This window comes from Procambarus clarkii, chromosome 79, assembly GCF_040958095.1.
Source record: "Procambarus clarkii isolate CNS0578487 chromosome 79, FALCON_Pclarkii_2.0, whole genome shotgun sequence".
Lineage (NCBI taxonomy): Eukaryota > Metazoa > Arthropoda > Malacostraca > Decapoda > Cambaridae > Procambarus > Procambarus clarkii.
This window is the reverse complement of record NC_091228.1, coordinates 4,043,767-4,065,709: the sequence shown is the minus strand read 5'-3', so window position 1 is coordinate 4,065,709 and position 21,943 is coordinate 4,043,767. Positions and strand designations below refer to the sequence as shown.

General features: G+C 56.6%; 1 protein-coding gene across 1 annotated transcript; it reads left to right on the top strand.

The window, feature by feature from the left end:
* The first annotated feature begins 1,600 nt into the window (after window positions 1-1,600).
* Window positions 1,601-2,887, top strand: LOC138357635 (mucin-7-like). Its single transcript, XM_069314634.1, has one exon. The coding sequence runs from the start codon at window positions 1,601-1,603 to the stop codon at window positions 2,885-2,887; it is 1,287 nt and encodes a 428-aa protein (XP_069170735.1).
* Window positions 2,888-21,943: the final 19,056 nt, after the last annotated feature.

The window sequence follows — 21,943 nt, the reverse complement described above, 5'->3', positions numbered from 1 at the left end:
ACATACAGCCCCCAGTGAGACCTGGAGGACACATACAGGGCCCCAGTGAGGGCTGGAGGACACATACAGCCCCCAGTGAGGGCTGGAGGACACATACAGCCCCCCAGTGAGGGCTGGAGGACACATACAGCCCCCCAGTGAGGGCTGGAGGACACATACAGCCCCCCAGTGAGGGCTGGAGGACACATACAGCCCCCAGTGAGTGCTGGAGGACACATACAGCCCCCAGTGAGGGCTGGAGGACACATACAGCCCCCAGTGAGGGCTGAGGACACATACAGCCCCCAGTGAGACCTGGAGGACACATACAGGGCCCAAGTGAGGGCTGGAGGACACATACAGCCCCCCAGTGAGGCCTGGAGGACACATACAGCCCCCCAGTGAGGGCTGGAGGACACATACAGCCCCCCAGTGAGGGCTGGAGGACACATACAGCCCCCAGTGAGTGCTGGAGGACACATACAGCCCCCCAGTGAGGGCTGGAGGACACATACAGCCCCCCAGTGAGGCCTGGAGGACACATACAGCCCCCCAGTGAGGGCTGGAGGACACATACAGCCCCCCAGTGAGGGCTGGAGAACACATACAGCCCTAGTGAGGGCTGGAGGACACATACAGCCCCCAGTGAGACCTGGAGGACACATACAGCCCCCAGTGAGACCTGGAGGACACATACAGCCCCCAGTGAGACCTGGAGGACACATACAGCCCCCAATGAGACCTGGAGGACACATACAGCCCCCAGTGAGACCTGGAGGACACATACAGCCCCCAGTGAACGCTGGAGGACACATACAGCCCCCCAGTGAGGGCTGAGGACACATACAGCCCCCAGTGAACGCTGGAGAACACATACAGCCCTAGTGAGGGCTGGAGGACACATACAGCCCCCAGTGAGACCTGGAGGACACATACAGCCCCCAGTGAGACCTGGAGGACACATACAGCCCTAGTGAGGCCTGGAGGATACATAACAAACATTACCTTCATGTTTCAGCAGAAGAACTCGAACCCTGGCCAAGTGGATGATGAACAACACTGCACAGAGCCAAGGTCCTCCTCGACTTGAGTGCTCCTTGGAGGAGTCAGGAGAAAGAAATTACTCAAAGCGACACTTCGCCTCCTTCAGCAAAGCCAAATAATTAGCATAAATTATGTTAATTAACAGAAACTACGCTAATTAGCATACGTTAGATGGCCATTTTGAGCTTTCAGACCATTTTGCCTAGAAACCTGGCTAATTTGAGGGTCAGCAGGCCATTTTATTGAGTATTTTGAAGTGAGGAGAATTCTGACTTTCAAATTCAAAAATGGCCGCCGACCGCCATCTTGGATTTGATGGCGGTCGGTGCACAACCGATCGGCATCTAATTGGCCACAACCGATTGGCCAGTTTTGCATACTGCACAACTGGCCAATCTTTTGAGCTTCAAACATGAATGGGATATCAATTTACACTAACTTATGCGGTACTGAATACCATTTTTTTGCAATTTTTTGATAGTTTTAAAAAAAAAAACTAAATTCTGCTGAAATCAAAAAACGCCCTTGTTGCCTATATTAAAAATTAATTATGTCTCAAACCGAGTTATTCATCGTTATGTTGATATTAAAGATTCGCTACCTGGAACATCAAGTTCCAAGTAGCACGGGCTATGGTGATCCCGTAGTGCTTTTATTCATCGTTATTCATCTCATTAAAATACAGTCGATTCAAAATAACCAGCCATGGATCCCTGTGACTGGAGGTGACGTTACAGGAGCCACTGATACAGAACACGGCGCCCCAGAACACCATCTCAGCGCCCCAGAACACCATCTCAGCGCCCCAGAACACCGTCTCAGCGCCCCAGAACACCATCTCAGCGCCCCGGAACACCATCTCAGCGCCCCAGAACACCATCTCAGCGCCCCAGAACACCATCTCGGCGCCCCAGAACACCATCTCAGCGCCCCAGAACACCATCTCAGCGCCCCAGAACACCATCTCAGCGCCCCAGAACACCATCTCAGCGCCCCAGAACACCATCTCAGCGCCCCAGAACACCATCTCAGCGCCCCAGAACACCATCCAGCGCCCCAGAACACCATCTCAGCGTCCCAGAACACCATCTCAGCGCCCCAGAACACCATCTCAGCGCCCCAGAACACCATCTCAGCGCCCCAGAACACCATCTCAGCGCCCCAGAACACCATCTCAGCGCCCCAGAACACCATCTCAGCGCCCCAGAACACCATCTCAGCGCCCCAGAACACCATCTCGGCGCCCCAGAACACCATCTCAGCGCCCCAGAACACTAGCTCAGCGCCCCGGAACACCATCTCAGCGCCCCAGAACACCATCTCGGCGCCCCAGAACACCATCTCAGCGCCCCAGAACACCATCTCAGCGCCCCAGAACACCATCTCAGCGCCCCAGAACACCATCTCAGCGCCCCAGAACACCATCTCAGCGCCCCAGAACACCATCCAGCGCCCCAGAACACCATCTCAGCGCCCCAGAACACCATCTCAGCGCCCCAGAACACCATCTCAGCGCCCCAGAACACCATCTCGGCGCCCCAGAACACCATCTCAGCGCCCCAGAACACTAGCTCAGCGCCCCGGAACACCATCTCAGCGCCCCAGAACACCATCTCGGCGCCCCAGAACACCATCTCAGCGCCCCAGAACACCATCTCAGCGCCCCAGAACACCATCTCAGCGCCCCAGAACACCATCTCAGCGCCCCAGAACACCATCTCAGCGCCCCAGAACACCATCTCGGCGCCCCAGAACACCATCTCAGCGCCCCAGAACACTAGCTCAGTGCCCCAGAACACCATCTCAGCGCCCCAGAACACCATCCAGCGCCCCGGAACACCATCTCAGCGCCCCAGAACACTAGCTCAGTGCCCCAGAACACCATCTCAGCGCCCCAGAACACCATCTCAGCGCCCCAGAACACCATCTCGGCGCCCCAGAACACCATCTCAGCGCCCCAGAACACTAGCTCAGCGCCCCGGAACACCATCTCAGCGCCCCAGAACACCATCTCAGCGCCCCAGAACACCATCTCAGCGCCCCAGAACACCATCTCAGCGCCCCAGAACACCATCTCAGCGCCCCAGAACACCATCTCAGCGCCCCAGAACACCATCTCAGCGCCCCAGAACACCATCTCAGCGCCCCAGAACACCATCTCAGCGCCCCAGAACACTAGCTCAGGGCCCCAGAACACCATCTCGGCGCCCCAGAACACTAGCTCAGTGCCCCAGAACACCATCTCAGCGCCCCAGAACACCATCTCAGCGCCCCAGAACACCATCTCAGCGCCCCAGAACACCATCTCAGCGCCCCAGAACACCATCCAGCGCCCCAGAACACCATCTCAGCGCCCCAGAACACCATCTCAGCGTCCCAGAACACCATCCAGCGCCCCAGAACACCATCTCAGCGCCCCAGAACACCATCTCAGCGCCCCAGAACACCATCTCAGCGTCCCAGAACACCATCTCAGCGCCCCAGAACACCATCTCAGCGCCCCAGAACACCATCCAGCGCCCCAGAACACCATCTCAGCGCCCCAGAACACCATCTCAGCGCCCCAGAACACCATCCAGCGCCCCAGAACACCATCTCAGCGCCCCAGAACACCATCTCAGCGCCCCAGAACACCATCTCAGCGCCCCAGAACACCATCTCAGCGCCCCAGAACACCATCTCAGCGCCCCAGAACACCATCTCAGCGCCCCAGAACACCATCTCAGCGCCCCAGAACACCATCTCAGCGCCCCAGAACACCATCTCAGCGCCCCAGAACACCATCTCAGCGCCCCAGAACACCATCTCAGCGCCCCAGAACACCATCTCAGCGCCCCAGAACACCATCTCAGCGCCCCAGAACACCATCCAGCGCCCCAGAACACCATCTCAGTGCCCCAGAACACCATCTCGGCGCCCCGGAACACCGTCTCAGCGCCCCAGAACACCATCTCAGCGCCCCAGAACACCATCTCAGCGCCCCAGAACACCATCCAGCGCCCCGGAACACCATCTCAGCGCCCCAGAACACCATCTCAGCGCCCCACGGACGAGCGCTGACAGGGGGCTGCATCGCAGCATCTCTTGAAGACTTGCAGGAAAAAATCTTGTGAAGACTTTCAAAGCCTTACGGAAGGCCTTTTAGCCTTTTCCTGATCAAACTGCCGGGAGAAATGGCTATGTCGAATATGATGCGTTTCTGTCGAATATTATGCGTTCCTGTCGAATATTATGCGTTCCTGTCGAATATAATGCGTTCCTGTCGAATATAATGCGTTCCTGTCGAATATAATGCGTTTCTGTCGAATATTGTGCGTTCCTGTCGAATATGATGCGTTTCTGTCGAATATTATGCGTTCCTGTCGAATATTATGCGTTCCTGTCGAATATAATGCGTTCCTGTCGAATATAATGCGTTCCTGTCGAATATAATGCGTTTCTGTCGAATATTGTGCGTTCCTGTCGAATATAATGCGTTCCTGTCGAATATAATGCGTTTCTGTCGAATATAATGCGTTCCTGTCGAATATAATGCGTTCCTGTCGAATATAATGCGTTTCTGTCGAATATTGTGCGTTCCTGTCGAATATAATGCATTTCTCTCGAATATAATGCGTTTCTGTCGAATATAATGCGTTTCTATCGAATATAATGAGTTTCTGTCGAATATAATGCATTTCTTTCGAATATAATGAGTTTCTGTCGAATATAATGCGTTTCTGACGAATATAATGCATTTCTGTCGAATATAATGCGTTTCTGTCGAATATAATGCGTCTCTGTCGAATATAATGCGTCTCTGTCGAATATAATGCGTCTCTGTCGAATATAATGCATCTCTGTCGAATATAATGCGTTTCTGTCGAATATAATGCATTTCTTTCGAATATAATGAGTTTCTGTCGAATATAATGCGTTTCTGACGAATATAATGCGTTTCTGTCGAATATAATGCGTTTCTGTCGAATATAATGCGTCTATGTCGAATATAATGCATTTCTTTCGAATATAATGCGTTTCTGACGAATATAATGCGTTTCTGTCGAATATAATGCGTCATAGATTGCCTCAATGGACCAGCTTATAGTGAGTGGAGTAACACATGTCACTAATCAGCCCCATGAGAACCAGTTGACAATATATCAAATAATACTGACCAAGGATTAACAACCATTCATTTTGTGCTTGTATCATACTAATAATACAACGCTAGTGATACAAGATACAAGTAATACAACCCATTGGGCCTCTACCCCGCCCCTCCCCCCCCCCCCCCTGCCAGGGAGGGAGCAAGATCCCAGCTGATTAAATGTAAACAATGTCCTGAGATAGGACATTTCAGGATACTGTTACAATGTTTCAATGTTAATACAAGTTACCATGGATATTATCGTGGTTGCTATGGCGACTGGTGGACGTGTGGGAGGAAGATTACTCCAGGAAAGAATACAACTTTCTGTTCTTAAGAAGAATACCAAAGAGTTTCTATAGCTGCTAGGAAATATCAGATACATTCTTTGAAACTGATAGTTATGAAGAAGTTTAAGGTAAATATCTTTTTCATTTTCACTGCTTTTAACCAATGACCAGGGTCATGGTTGAACCCCAGAGGCATTGTTGATCCCCAGAGACATGGTTGACTCCCAGAGTCATGTTTGACTCCCAGAGTCATGGTTGACTCCCAGAGACATGTTTGACCCCAGAGTCATGTTTGACCCCCAGAGACATGGTTGACCCCCAGAGACATGGTTGACCCCCAGAGACATGTTTGACCCCAGAGACATGTTTGACTCCCAGAGTCATGTTTGACCCCAGAGTCATGTTTGACCCCCAGAGACATGGTTGACCCCCAGAGACATGGTTGACCCCCAGAGACATGGTTGACCCCAGAGTCATGTTTGACCCCCAGAGACATGTTTGACCCCCAGAGACATGGTTGACCCCCAGAGACATGGTTGACCCCCAGAGACATGGTTGACCCCCAGAGACATGGTTGACCCCCAGAGACATGGTTGACCCCCAGAGACATGGTTGACCCCAGAGTCATGTTACACCATGACAATGACAACCCAGAGTAAAGGTTGACCCCCAGAGTCATAGAGCCCTCAAACCAACGCCACACAGAGCCCACAAACCAACACCTCACAGAGCCCACAAACCAACGCCACACAGAGCCCACAAACCAACGCCACACAGAGCCCACAAACCAACGCCACACAGAGCCCACAAACCAACACCTCACAGAGCCCACAAACCAACGCCACACAGAGCCCACAAACCAACGCCACACAGAGCCCACAAACCAACACCTCACAGAGCCCTCAAACCAACACCTCACAGAGCCCTCAAACCAACACCTCACAGAGCCCTCAAACCAACACCTCACAGAGCCCACAAACCAACACCTCACAGAGCCCTCAAACCAACACCTCATAGAGCCCACAAACCAACCCCTCACAGAGCCCCCAAACCAACGCCTCACAGAGCCCACAAACCAACGCCTCACAGAGCCCACAAACCAACACCTCACAGAGCCCCCAAACCAACACCTCACAGAACCCACAAATCAACGCCGCACAGAACCCACAAACCAACACCTCACAGAGCCCCCAAACCAACACCTCACAGAGCCCCCAAACCAACACCTCACAGAACCCACAAACCAACGCCTCACAGAACCCCCAAACCAACGCCTCACAGAACCCACAAACCAACGCCTCACAGAACCCACAAACCAACACCTCACAGAGCCCCCAAACCAACACCTCACAGAGCCCACAAACCAACACCTCACAGAGCCCCCAAACCAACGCCTCACAGAACCCACAAACCAACACCTCACAGAGCCCACAAACCAACACCTCACAGAGCCCCCAAACCAACACCTCACAGAACCCACAAACCAACGCCTCACAGAGCCCCCAAACCAACGCCTCACAGAGCCCCCAAACCAACACCTCACAGAACCCACAAACCAACACCTCACAGAACCCACAAACCAACACCTCACAGAGCCCACAAACCAACACCTCACAGAACCCACAAACCAACACCTCACAGAGCCCACAAACCAACACCTCACAGAACCCCCAAACCAACACCTCACAGAGCCCACAAACCAACACCTCACAGAGCCCACAAACCAACACCTCACAGAGCCCACAAACCAACACCTCACAGAGCCCACAAACCAACTGAAGAAAAAACAAACTTATAGTCCTTTCAACGCGAGCACATTATCACATGCGTTGAATCCTACACAAAAAAAACGAAAAGAAAAACAGAAATAAAGAGAAAAATCCCCAGAACTGGAGAAGTCTGAAGAAGTTGGAGAGAGAGCGAGAAGCTGCCAATGAAAAACTTGAGATGGATTTTTGATAAAGCCAGGAGAGCCTATTCAGTAAAGACGATACCGCGCGATATTTCTTTCTCCAATGCAGTGCCAGACGTGGAAGGGATTGGGGAAAAAACGGTGTTTGGTTATGTAAGAGAGCGGACGTTGAGCGCCCCAGAGATTCTTGGCCAGGCCGTGGCTAAAGTATGTTGACCAGACCACACACACTAGAAGGTGAAGGGACGACGACGTTTCGGTCCGTCCTGGACCATTCTCAAGTCGATTGTGTTTCCGTGTTATCAAGTGTTTCTGTGCAGAGGAGAATATTTTGATGGTATTTTGTTTCTAAGACTCCCACTATGTGTGTAAAACACCTTAAGGGGTATTGTTATGTTGAGGTCCGCCGCCATCCATGTACCTTGAACCTAACCTAACCTAACCTAACCTAACCTAACCTAACCTAACCTAACCTAACCTAACCTAACCTTAAGGGGTATTGTTATGTTGAGGTCCGCCGCTATCCATGTACCTTGAACCTAACCTAACCTAACCTAACCTAACCTAACCTAACCTAACCTAACCTAACCTTTTGCTCTGCTAATATTTAATTTCCTTGCTTCCTTTCTCCAGATTCCTTATACCAGTATGAACTAACAATTTAAACCCAAACAAATCCCTCCAACCATCGATTCCAACGAGTTAGCAACAGCAACAACCCCCCTCCCCCAGCCCTAGATATCTATCTTTCTTTTTATCTTGAGATGATTTCGGGGCTTTAGTGTCCCCGCGGCCCGGTCCTCGACCAGGCCTCCACCCCCAGGAAGCAGCCCGTGACAGCTGACTAACTCCCAGGTACATATTTACTGCTAGGTAACAGGGGCATTCAGGGTGAAAGAAACTTTGCCCATTTGTTTCTGCCTCGTGCGGGAATCGAACCCGCGCCACAGAATTACGAGTCCTGCGCGCTATCCACCAGGCTACGAGGCCCCTTCTAAACCCCAGTTCGAGCATACATATCATTCCTTCCATAAAAAGGTGTTCCCAGTTATCAATGAATGATATTGCATTTGATTTGCAACATTTGTCTAGTCGGCAATTGACTCCAAGTGCTCTATGCAACCATTCACTTCCACCTCCACTTTATGGAAGAGGGAGGGAAATATAAGGGAAATGTGCCAAGCCATTACGACTATATAGCACTGGGAAGAAATCAGGATAAGGATTTGGGATGGGACGGGGGGAAGGAATGGTGCCCCAACAACTTGTGGACGGTCGTGGGGATTGAACGCCGACCTGCATGAAGTGAGATCGTTGCTCTACCGGCCAGCCCAAGTGGTTGGACGAGTGCCATATATGATAGAAATCCCTTCCTTGTTAGTAAATAGTTTGACCACTGTCTTGTACCTCTACATCACTACCTACATCAAATAGGTACCTGGGTGTTAGTTAGCTGTCACGGGCTGTTTCCTGGGGGTGGAGGCCTGGTCGAGGACCGGGCCGCGGGGACACTAAAGCCCCGAAATCATCTCAAGATAACCACTGCTTCACTGGTAACTCTTCCTACATTATTTACCAAGACGCTGACACAAATAACGGCTTTGTTCCCATTTCCTCAGAACATAAGAACAAAAGAATCAAGGTAACTACAGAAGGCCTATTGGCCCATACGCGGCAGCTCTTATGTATATCCATCCGAACTCATTCATATATATGTCTAACCTACGCTTGAAACAATCAAGGGATCCTACTTCTATTATTTCCATCTGCAGTCTCCGTGGTGTAGTGGTAAGACACTCGCCTGGCGTTCCCGCTCGTTCCGCGAGCGCTATGTCATGGGTTCGTATCCTGGCCGGGGAGGATTTACTGGGCGCAATTCCTTAACTGTAGCCTCTGTTTAACGCAACAGTAAAATGTGTACTTGGATGAAAAAACGATTCTTCGCGGCAGGGGATCGTATTCCAGGGACCATAGGATTAAGGACTTGCCCGAAACGCTACGCGTACTAGTGGCTGTACAAGAATGTAACAACTCTTGTATATATCTCAAAAAAAAATCTATAATATCAATCATATTGTTAACAATATCCCTTATTTCTACTCTGAGAGAGGAAAGCTATCAACAGTTTCCCGTATAGATATAACTCTGTATATGCCAACTCTCTGTTGTCTCTGGGAAACCAACTTCTTATCCAAATTAAGATAATTTTTTTTAATACCGGAGGAGAAAGGGTTTCATAATTTGTTATGTGTCTCTCCTCACTCACAACATAGCAGGAGCGTTACATCTACCTCATCCAGCACTCACAACATAGCGGGAGCGTTACATCTACCTCATCCAGCACTCAAAACATAGCAGGAGCGTTACATCTACCTCATCCAGCACTCACAACATAGCGGGAGCGTTACATCTACCTCATCCAGCACTCACAACATAGCAGGAGCGTTACATCTACCTCATCCAGCACTCAAAACATAGCAGGAGCGTTACATCTACCTCATCCAGCACTCACAACATAGCAGGAGCGTTACATCTACCTCAACCAGCACTCACAACATAGCAGGAGCGTTACATCTACCTCAACCAGCACTCACAACATAGCGGGAGCGTTACATCTACCTCATCCAGCACTCACAACATAGCAGGAGCGTTACATCTACCTCAACCAGCACTCACAACATAGCGGGAGCGTTACATCTACCTCATCCAGCACTCACAACATAGCAGGAACATCTACCTCAACCAGCACTCACAACATAGCAGGAACATCTACCTCAACCAGCACTCACAACATAGCAGGAGCGTTACATCTACCTCAACCAGCACTCACAACATAGCAGGAGCGTTACATCTACCTCATCCAGCACTCACAACATAGCAGGAGCGTTACATCTACCTCATCCAGCACTCACAACATAGCAGGAACGTTACATCTACCTCAACCAGCACTCACAACATAGCAGGAGCGTTACATCTACCTCAACCAGCACTCACAACATAGCAGGAACATCTACCTCAACCAGCACTCACAACATAGCAGGAACATCTACCTCAACCAGCACTCACAACATAGCAGCATGCACCAAGCAACAACATGACAACATAGCAGCAACATGCTATGTTGTGACTGCAGGTTTAGGTATGTGCAATGTTGCTGCTCGATGTTTTCTCCCTCTTTATGAAGTAACATTGGAATGTACATCTCTCTTGTTTGCAAAATAAATGTTACTGATCAATAATTTAATCTGAAAAATAATAAAAAACAACAAAACTAAAATGGATAATCTCTGGATAAAACTAGAGAATCTCTTGATAAAACTGGTGTAAGTAATGGTGTTCTGGGCGTACTCCTGCATGAACGTGACGTCTGCGCTGGGCATAGCGCTGGGACTGGTGCTGGGCATAGCACTGAGTTTGAGGGCGCGTGCAGTATTGAGTGCAATGGTGGGTGAGGGGCTGTTTGCGAGGCTGCTTGTGGAGGTGTGTGGGGACCTGTGCGTGTCCCTGTGCGTGTGGCTGGGTTGGTGCCCCGGGATACTGCTGCAGGATCCTCTAGGGCCGGCCCTCTAGAGGGGCCTTCAGGGTCTAAAACGTCTCCTTTGTAGGGTAGGAACCGCGAGGTGCTGGTAGGATACCGTCGGCTTAGCTATGGCGGCCTCCTGGAGGGTCCTTCAGGGTCTGGGACGTCTCCTTTGCAGGATGGCAAGGTACTGGTAGGATACCGTACTAGTACTGATGGCCGTCGCGTAGTACATGGGTAACCACGTGTTCGCGGTCCTCCTAGTGTCACAGGTCTTGTGCGTGATGGCATTGTTCTTCCCGGTGCTCTTGGACCACATTATAAACATGGTGGTCCTCGCCAGCTAGCACTCTGACCTTGTCCGGAACTCGAAGCTGGACGATGACCTGGAGGATGACCTGGACGATTACCTGGACGATTACCTGGACGATTACCCGGAGGATGAGCTGGGGGATGACCTGGACGATTACCCGGAGGATGAGCTGGGGGATGACCTGGACGATTACCCGGAGGATGAGCTGGGGGATGAGCTGGGGGATGAGCTGGGGATTGGCCTGGACGCTTACCAGGACAAATACCTGGACAAATACCTGTACAAATACCTGGACGATTACCTGGACGATTACCTGGACAAATACCTGGACGATTACCCGGACGATTACCCGGACGATTACCCGGACGATTACCTGGAGGACAAATCGGAGTACGAACTGGTGAACGAACTGGTGAACGAAGTGGCTAACGATCTGGTCTGGGATGACCAGTTCTACCGGGAGCCCATGGACACCGAAGAACTGACAGAGATCACGCCGTCCAACCTGTATTCGTCTTCTATTATTTACGATATGGTACTGTATGAAAGTACAGGCGTTCCCAATAGCCCGCAACCACTCAGACTACAAGGAAAGCGAAATCGGATGAGGGTTGATGTAGTTGAGAACTTATGTGTTGATCACGACATGTCCGACTAACTGTAAGCGGTACAACTATCAACCTTCAGCCACCTCCATCTCAAGGAAAAAATCTAAGCATGTGGGTTGTGTTTGTTTCTGAAACTCGTAGTCTATCTCTGGAGTAACGTGATAACCATTCTTTTGAAGCCTACGGATATCTTCGCGAGAATTGTGTGTATGCTTTTTCCTGAAACGGCCGACCTTATACACAACAAAATTACTGAACGATCGATCGGAGCTAATCGCATTATTTACATAATTTTGGAGCCATACATAAGAAGTTTGAAATTCTATCAATATCTAGCCTCGTGCCACAGTTTAACTGACGCCTTCGAGAAGTGGTCCCTTATTTGTTATAAAGAAAAAAAATAAAATATTCTTTATACAATGATAATAGAAAAAAGAGATTATATAACTAACGAATATTTGATATTCAAAATAAGTTAAGTGATGATTAGTACGAGATTGAATGTTTTTAGGAATCCCAGGAAAACGCTCGATGAATTCGAAATGACGCGTGTAACGAATCTTCGTTTCATGCCAAAAATACTTGCATATACATTATTGGGTTGTGTTAAAGTAACAGTTTATGTATGGACCACTATGATGAGGATCCTCTTCTTACCTACGCAAATCTTACCACTCGCTCTTAGTATCATGTTTCCTGAAACTGCCCACTCCATACAAGAGAAAATTTCTCTCTGTTTAAACGCGGCAATCTACTTGATCTATATATTAGTATCACCTGGTATAACGCTATTGATTTGGTACGTATATTAAGCCATGAGTCGCAACTTAGGTGCTGACTTCGAGGGCTGGTTATTAGAGAGGTATGAGAATAAGAATGATATGACTTAAGACCAGTACTACATTGTGTGAATGTCATAGTATCTTCACCCCTTGTCTTGTGGTCCGGTGGGGGTGGTGGTGGGGAAGGGAAGGGAGGGATTGGTGGTGGTGAAGGGGAGGGGTTGGTGGGGAGGGGTTGGTGGTAGTGAGAGGGGAGGGGTTGGTGGTAGTGAGAGGGGAGGGGTCGGTGGTGGTGGTGGTGAGAGGGAGGGGGTGGTGGTGGTGAGAGGGGAGGGGTTGGTGGTGGTGAGAGGGGAGGGGTTGGTGAGAGGGAAGGGGGTTAGTGGTGGGTGAGAGGGGAGGGGGTTGGTGGTGGGTGAGAGGGGAGGGGGTTGGTGGTGGGTGAGAGGGGAGGGGGGAGGGGGTTGGTGGTGGTGAGAGGGGAGGGGTTGGTGGTAGTGAGAGGGGAGGGGTTGGTGGTGGTGGTGGTGAGAGGGGAGGGGTTGGTGGTGGTGGTGGTGAGAGGGGAGGGGTTGGTGGTGGTGGTGGTGAGAGGGGAGGGGTTGGTGGTGGTGGTGGTGAGAGAGAGGGGTTGGTGGCGCCCCAACCTCTCTCCCTCGCACGCTCCCAGACCTCCCGTCCCCCTCCCACGACCCCCGACCTCTCCCCCTCCCACGACCCCCGACCTCTCCCCCTCCCACGACCCCCGACCTCTTCCCCTCCCACGACCCCACACCTCTCCCACGACCCCCGACCTCTCTCCCTCCCACATGCCTAACCTAACGCCCTCGTTAATGGTGGTGGGAGGGGTTGGGGGTTGGTGGTGGGTGAGAGGGGAGGGGGTTGGTGGTGGGTGAGAGGGGAGGGGGTTGGTGGTGGTGGTGGTGAGAGGGGAGGGGGTTGGTGGTGGGTGAGAGGGGAGGGGGTGGTGGTGGTGGTGGTGAGAGGGGGAGGGGTTGGTGGTGGGTGAGAGGGGAGGGGTTGGTGGTGGGTGAGAGGGGAGGGGGTTGGTGGTGGGTGAGAGGGGAGGGGTTTGGTGGTGGGTGAGAGGGGAGGGGTTGGTGGTGGTGGTGAGAGGGGAGGGGTTGGTGGTGGTGGTGAGAGGGGAGGGGTTGGTGGTGGGTGAGAGGGGAGGGGTTGGTCGTGGTGGTGAGAAGGGAGGGGTTGGTGGTGGGTGAGAGGGAAGGGGGGTTGGTGGTGGGGTGAGAGGGAAGGGGGTTGGTGTTGGGTGAGAGGGAAGGGGGTTGGTGGTGGGTGAGAGGGGAGGGGGTTGGTGGTGGGTGAGAGGGGAGGGGGTTGGTGGTGGGTGAGAGGGGAGGGGGTTGGTGGTGGGGTGAGAGGGGAGGGGTTGGTGGTGGGTGAGAGGGGAGGGGTTGGTGGTGGGTGAGAGGGGAGGGGTTGGTGGTGGGTGAGAGGGGAGGGGGTTGGTGGTGGGTGAGAGGGGAGGGGGGTTGGTGGTGGGTGAGAGGGGAGGGGGGGTTGGTGGTGGGTGAGAGGGGAGGGGGGGTTGGTGGTGGGTGAGAGGGGAGGGGTTGGTGGTGGGTGAGAGGGGAGGGGTTGGTGGTGGGTGAGAGGGGAGGGGTTGGTGGTGGGTGAGAGGGGAGGGGTTGGTGGTGGTGGTGGTGGTGGTGGTGGTGAGAGGGGAGGGGTTGGTGGTGGTGGTGAGAGAGAGAGGGGTTGGTGGCGCCCCAACCTCTCTCCCTCGCACGCTACCAGACCTCCCGTCCCCCTCCCACGACCACCGACCTCTCCCCCTCCCACGACCACCGACCTCTCCCCCTCCCACGACCCCCGACCTCTCCCCCTCCCACGACCCCCGACCTCTCCCCCTCCCACGACCCCCGACCTCTCCCCATCCCACGACCCCCGACCTCTCCCCCTCCCACGACCCCCGACCTCTCCCCCTCCCACGACCACCACCCCCCCGACCGTACCCTGACCACCACCCCCCCGACCGTACCCTGACCACCACCCCCCCCCCGACCGTACCCTGACCACCACCCCCCCCCGACCGTACCCTGACCACCACCCCCCCGACCGTACCCTGACCACCACCCACCCCCCGACCGTACCCTGACCACCACCCCCCCCACCGTGCCCTGACCACCACCACCACCACCCCCACCGTACCCTGACCACCACCCCCCCCACCGTGCCCTGACCACCACCACCACCCCCCCCGACCGTACCCTGACCACCACCCCCCCCACCGTACCCTGACCACCACCCCCCCCCGACCATACCCTGACCAGCACCCCCCCCCGACCGTACCCTGACCACCACCCCCCCCCCGACCGTACCCTGACCCCCCCCCGACAGTACCCTGACCACCACCCCCCCCACCGTACCCTGACCACCCCCCCCTCAACGATAGTACCCTGACCACCACCAACACCCCCCCACCGTACCCTGACCACCACCCCCCCACCGTGCCCTGACCACCACCCCCCCCCACTGTACCCTGACCACCACCCCCTCCCCACCGTACCCTGACCACCACCCCCCCCCACCGTGCCCTGACCACCACCCCCCCCCCCACTGTACCCTGACCACCACCCTTCCCACCGTACCCTGACCACCACCCCCCCTACCGTACCCTGACCACCACCCCCCCCTACCGTACCCTGACCACCACCCCCCCTACCGTACCCTGACCACCCCCCCCCCATCGTACCCTGACCACCACCCCCCTCACCGTGCCCTGACCACAACCCCCCCACCGTACCCTGACCACCACCCCCCCCCCCCCACCGTGCCCTGACCACCACCCCCCCCACCGTGCCCTGACCACCACCCCCCCACCGTGCCCTGACCACCACCCCCCCACCGTGCCCTGACCACCACCCCCCCCCTCACCGTGCCCTGACCACCACCACCCCCATCGTACCGTGACCACCACCACCCCCACCGTGCCCTGACCAGGTGTTTGTACCCGAGCCCGTAAGTGAGGTGTATTAGTGTCCCGGTTATTGATGACGTGTCTGCTTACAGAGCCGACCTGGGACCACTGTGATGGAAGTGGAGTCAGTCTACCCGAGGCAGCCAGTGGTGGCTGCTGACCACACACCCCCATGATTGGGTGTGTGTGGTGATCGGGCACCCCCGATCATCACACATTGGGGGGGGGGGATGACTGGGAGTGTTGTGGGTCGGTTATAGTTATGGGTAGTGTTGTGATACACTCCGAGTCAGACTCAAGTGTCCCTTGAGCGTGTGATAGAGGGATCGGTCAGGTTAGGCCTCTGTCCACCGCGGGTGGAAGCTGCTGTCTACCGTGGGTGGAGGCTGCTGTCTACCGTGGGTGGAGGCTGCTGTCTACCGTGGGTGGAGGCTGCTGTCTACCGTGGGTGGAGGCTGCTGTCTACCGTGGGTGGAGGCTGCTGTCTACCCCGGGTGGAGGCTGCTGTCTACCGCGGGTGGAAGCTGCTGTCTACCGTGGGTGGAGGCTGCTGTCTACCGTGGGTGGAGGCTGCTGTCTACCGTGGGTGGAGGCTGCTGTCTATCGTGGGTGGAGGCTGCTGTCTACCGTGGGTGGAGGCTGCTGTCTACCGCGGGTGGAGGCTGCTGTCTACCGCGGGTGGAGGCTGCTGTCTACCGCGGGTGGAAGCTGCTGTCTACCGTGGGTGGAGGCTGCTGTCTACCGTGGGTGGAGGCTGCTGTCTACCGCGGGTGGAGGCTGCTGTCTACCGCGGGTGGAACCTGCTGTCTACCGCGGGTGGAAGCTGCTGTCTACCGTGGGTGGAGGCTGCTGTCTACCGCGGGTGGAAGCTGCTGTCTACCGTGGGTGGAGGCTGCTGTCTACCGTGGGTGGAGGCCGCTGTCTACCGTGGGTGGAGGCTGCTGTCTACCGCGGGTGGGGGCTGCTGTCTACCGCGGGTGGAGGCTGCTGTCTACCGTGGGTGGAGGCTGCTGTCTACCGCGGGTGGAGGCCTAACCTGACCTATCCCACTATCACACACTCAAGGGACACTTGAGTCTGAGTCGGAGTGTATCACAACACTACCCATAACTACCACCACCCCCACAACACCTCCGATCACCACCCCACAACACCACCCCACAATACCTCCCATCACCGCCCCACAACACCTCCAATCACCGCTCCACAACACCCCCCATCACCGCCCCACAACACCTCCGATCACCGCTCCACATAGAAGAGGAAGACCTGTCGACTACTGCAGGAGGATTCGTGAAGCTGCGCTGACGGGGAGTGCAGGACATTTCTGGGGGCTGCGCACGTTGTAAGATGTTCAATTCAAAAATCGTTTCCCTATGCTGCGCTACGTCAAGTATTCTCTTTTGGCCTGACTCTCAACTGTTACTCACTTTTTCTCTTTTTTTTTTTCTTCCAGCACCCAAGAAGCAGCACGTAACAGCTGTCTAACTCCCAAGTACCTATTTACTGCATAACCCACAGCGCGGTGGAGGCCGCTGTCCACCGCGGGTGGAGGCCGCTGTCCACCGCGGGTGGAGGCCGCTGTCCACCGCGCTGTGGGTGAACATTAAAAATTAGCAAATATTTAAACAAATCATTTAGATTAGGAAGACTCCATACTGTGAAGTTTGCTGCAGCTGTTGTGACGTCGTCCCCCCGGAAGAACACTGTGGTGTGTTAGCCTGCTAGTGGAGTGGCAGTGAAAGGATTTACCCGGGACCGACTGTTGGAGACGCTCATCCACTGGGGTATTGAGGACAGGAGGGTGATTTGTGATATCACACGAGACTCCTGTCTAGGGCGTACCCCTTATATCGTTCGTGGAGTGGCCGTACCAGCCTTGGTGGCTCAGTACCTGCCAGCAGACCAGCTGGACGTGTGGTTGACAGCCTCCACGACGGTGCCCCCAGTGGACCTGTGTTTTGGCTGACCTGTGGCCCGGGTAGGATCGGCATTCTCAGAGGACACGTCGTGAGGCCACGAAGAAAGCACCGCGGACTCGGCACCTAGCTTCTGGCTCAAGAGTCTTCAGAAGAAGACTAATTTGTGGATTAATCCCCTTGTAAAGTGTTAATACCCCTCCCCCTTGTGCACTCTTTTATTTTATATATTTAAACGGTGATGGTGTTAATTATAATATTAAGTTCTTAACTTTCTTTCCCTACTCCCTTTAAGTTACTTGCGTCACGGATCTCATCCCTTGATAGCCACTACTGGCTTGGGAACGGATACATTATATCTTCCTATAACAACATCAGAGTAAGGACCCCGTTGCGTCCCGAGAGGGCCGTAACAGACCAACACCCCCCCCCCTTCCGTACCCTGACCACCACCCCTCCCCCCACCGTGCCCTGACCACCAACCTCCCCCACCGTGCCCTGACCACCACCCCCCCCTTCCGTGCCCTGACCAACACCCCCCCCCCTTCCGTGCCCTGACCACCACCACCCCCACCGTGCCCTGTCCACCAACCCCCCCCACCGTTCCCTGACCACCCCCCCCCACCGTGCCCTGACCACCACCCCCCACCGTGCCCTGACCACCACCCCCCCCCTGGCCCCTTAACCCGACCGTACCCTGACCACCACCCCCACCGTGCCCTGACCACCACCACCACCACCCCCCCCACCGTACCCTGACCACCACCACCGTACCCTGACCACCACCACCACCACCACCGTACCCTGACCACCACCACCACCGTACCCTGACCACCACCACAACCACCATCACCGTGCCCTGACCACCACCACCACCGTACCCTGCCCACCACCCCCCCCCCAACCACCGTACCCTGACCACCACCACCACCGTACCCTGAAAACCACCACCACCACCACCGTACCCTGACCACCAGCACCACCGCACCCTGACCACCACCACCACCACCACCGTACCCTGACCACCACCACCACCGCACCCTGACCAACACCGCACCCTGACCACCACCACCACCGTACCCTGACCACCACCACCACCACCACCGTGCCCTGACCACCACCACCACCACCACCGTGCCCTGACCACCACCACCACCCCCACCGTGCCCTGACCACCACCACCACCATCACCACCACCGTGCCCTGCCCACCACCACCACCACCACCACCGTGCCCTGACCACCACCACCACCCCCACCACCGTGCCCTGACCACCACCACCACCGTACCACCGTACTCTGCCCACCACCACCACCACCGTGCCCTGACCACCACCACCACCACCGTACCACCGTACTCTGCCCACCACCACCACCACCACCACCGTGCCCTGACCACCACCACCACCACCGTGCCCTGACCACCACCACCACCACCGTGCCCTGACCACCACCACCACCACCACCGTGCCCTGACCACCACCACCACCGTGCCCTGACCACCACCACCACCACCACCGTGCCCTGACCACCACCACCACCGTACCCTGACCACCACCACCACCACCGTGCCCTGACCACCACCACCACCACCACCGTACCCTGACCACCACCACCACCACCACCACCGTGCCCTGACCACCACCCCCACCACCACCGTGCCCTGACCACCACCACCGTACCCTGACCACCACCACCACCGTGCCCTGACCACCACCACCACCACCACCATCGTACCCTGACCACCACCACCACCACCACCATCGTACCCTGACCACCACAACCACCGTGCCCTGACCACCCCCACCACCACCGTGCCTTGACCACCAACACCACCACCCCCACCGTACCCTGACCACCACCCCCACCGTACCCTGACCACCACCACCACCGTGCCCTGACCACCACCCCCCCCCCACCGTGCCCTGACCACCACCCCCCCTTCCGTGCCCTGACCAACACCCCCCCCCCTTCCGTGCCCTGACCACCACCACCACCCCCACCGTGCCCTGACCACCACCCCCCCCACCGTGCCCTGACCACCACCACCCCCACCGTGCCCTGACCACCACCCCCCCTTCCGTGCCCTGACCAACACCCCCCCCCTTCCGTACCCTGACCACCACCCCTCCCCCCACCGTGCCCTGACCACCAACCTCCCCCACCGTGCCCTGACCACCACCCCCCCCTTCCGTGCCCTGACCAACACCCCCCCCCTTCCGTGCCCTGACCACCACCACCCCCACCATGCCCTGACCACCACCACCGCCACCGTGCCCTGACCACCACCACCCCCACCGTGCCCTGTCCACCAACCCCCCCCCCCCCACCGTGCCCTGACCACCCCCCCCTACCGTGCCCTGACAACCACCCCCACCGTGCCCTGACCACCACCCCCCCACCTTACCCTGACCACCACCCCCACCGTGCCCTGACCACCACCACCACCACCCCACCCACCGTACCCTGACCACCACCACCACCACCACCGTACCCTGACCACCACCACCACCATACCCTGACCACCACCACAACCACCACCACCGTGCCCTGACCACCACCACCACCACCACCGTACCCTGCCCACCAACCCCCCCCCAACCACCGTACCCTGACCACCACCACCACCACCGTACCCTGACCACCACCACCACCGCACCCTGACCACCACCACCACCGTACCCTGACCACCACCACCACCACCGTACCCTGACCACCACCACCACCACCACCGTACCCTGACCACCACCACCACCGCACCCTGACCACCACCACCACCACCACCACCGTACCCTGACCACCACCACCACCGTACCCTGACCACCACCACCACCACCGTACCCTGACCACCACCACCACCACCACCGTACCCTGACCACCACCACCACCGCACCCTGACCACCACCACCACCACCACCACCGTACCCTGACCACCACCACCACCACCACCGTACCCTGACCACCAGCACCACCGCACCCTGACCACCACCACCACCGTACCCTGACCACCACCACCACCACCGTGCCCTGACCACCACCACCACCACCACCACCACCGTGCCCTGACCACCACCACCACCACCCCCACCGTGCCCTGACCACCACCACCACCACCACCGTACCCTGCCCACCACCACCGTGCCCTGACCACCACCACCACCACCACCACCGTGCCCTGACCACCACCACCACCGTACCACCGTACTCTGCCCACCACCACCACCACCGTGCCCTGACCACCACCACCACCACCGTACCACCGTACTCTGCCCACCCCCACCACCACCGTGCCCTGACCACCACCACCACCACCGTGCCCTGACCACCACCACCACCACCACCACCACCGTGCCCTGACCACCACCACCACCACCACCACCACCGTACCCTGCCCACCACCACCACCACCACCACCGTGCCCTGACCACCACCACCACCACCACCGTGCCCTGACCACCACCACCACCACCACCGTGCCCTGACCACCACCACCACCGTGCCCTGACCACCACCACCACCGTACCCTGACCACCACCACCACCACCACCACCACCGTGCCCTGACCACCACCACCACCGTACCACCGTACTCTGCCCACCACCACCACCACCACCGTGCCCTGACCACCACCACCACCACCACCGTACCACCGTACTCTGCCCACCACCACCACCAACACCACCACCGTGCCCTGACCACCACCACCACCACCACCGTACCACCGTACTCTGCCCACCACCACCACCAACACCACCACCGTGCCCTGACCACCACCACCACCACCGTGCCCTGACCACCACCACCACCACCACCACCAACGTACCCTGCCCACCACCACCACCACCACCACCGTGCCCTGACCACCACCACCACCACCACCACCGTGCCCTGACCACCACCACCACCACCACCACCACCGTGCCCTGACCACCACCACCACCACCACCGTACCCTGACCACCACCACCACCACCACCACCACCGTGCCCTGACCACCACCCCCACCACCACCGTGCCCTGACCACCACCACCACCACCCCCACCGTACCCTGACCACCACCACCACCGTGCCCTGACCACCACCACCACCACCACCATCGTACCCTGACCACCATCACCACCACCACCATCGTACCCTGACCACCACAACCACCGTGCCCTGACCACCCCCACTACCACCGTGCCCTGACCACCAACACCACCACCCCCACCGTACCCTGACCACCACCACCACCGTTCCCTGACCACCACCACCACCACCACCACCATCGTACCCTGACCACCACTACCATCGTACCCTGACCACCACAACCACCGTGCCCTGACCACCACCACCACTACCCCCATCGTACCCTGACCACCACCACCATCGTACCCTGACCACCACCCCCACCGTGCCCTGACCACCACCACCACCACCAACGTGCCCTGACCACCACCACCACCGTACCCTGACCACCACCACCTCCCCCACCGTACCCTGACCACCTCCTCCCACCGTACCCTGACCA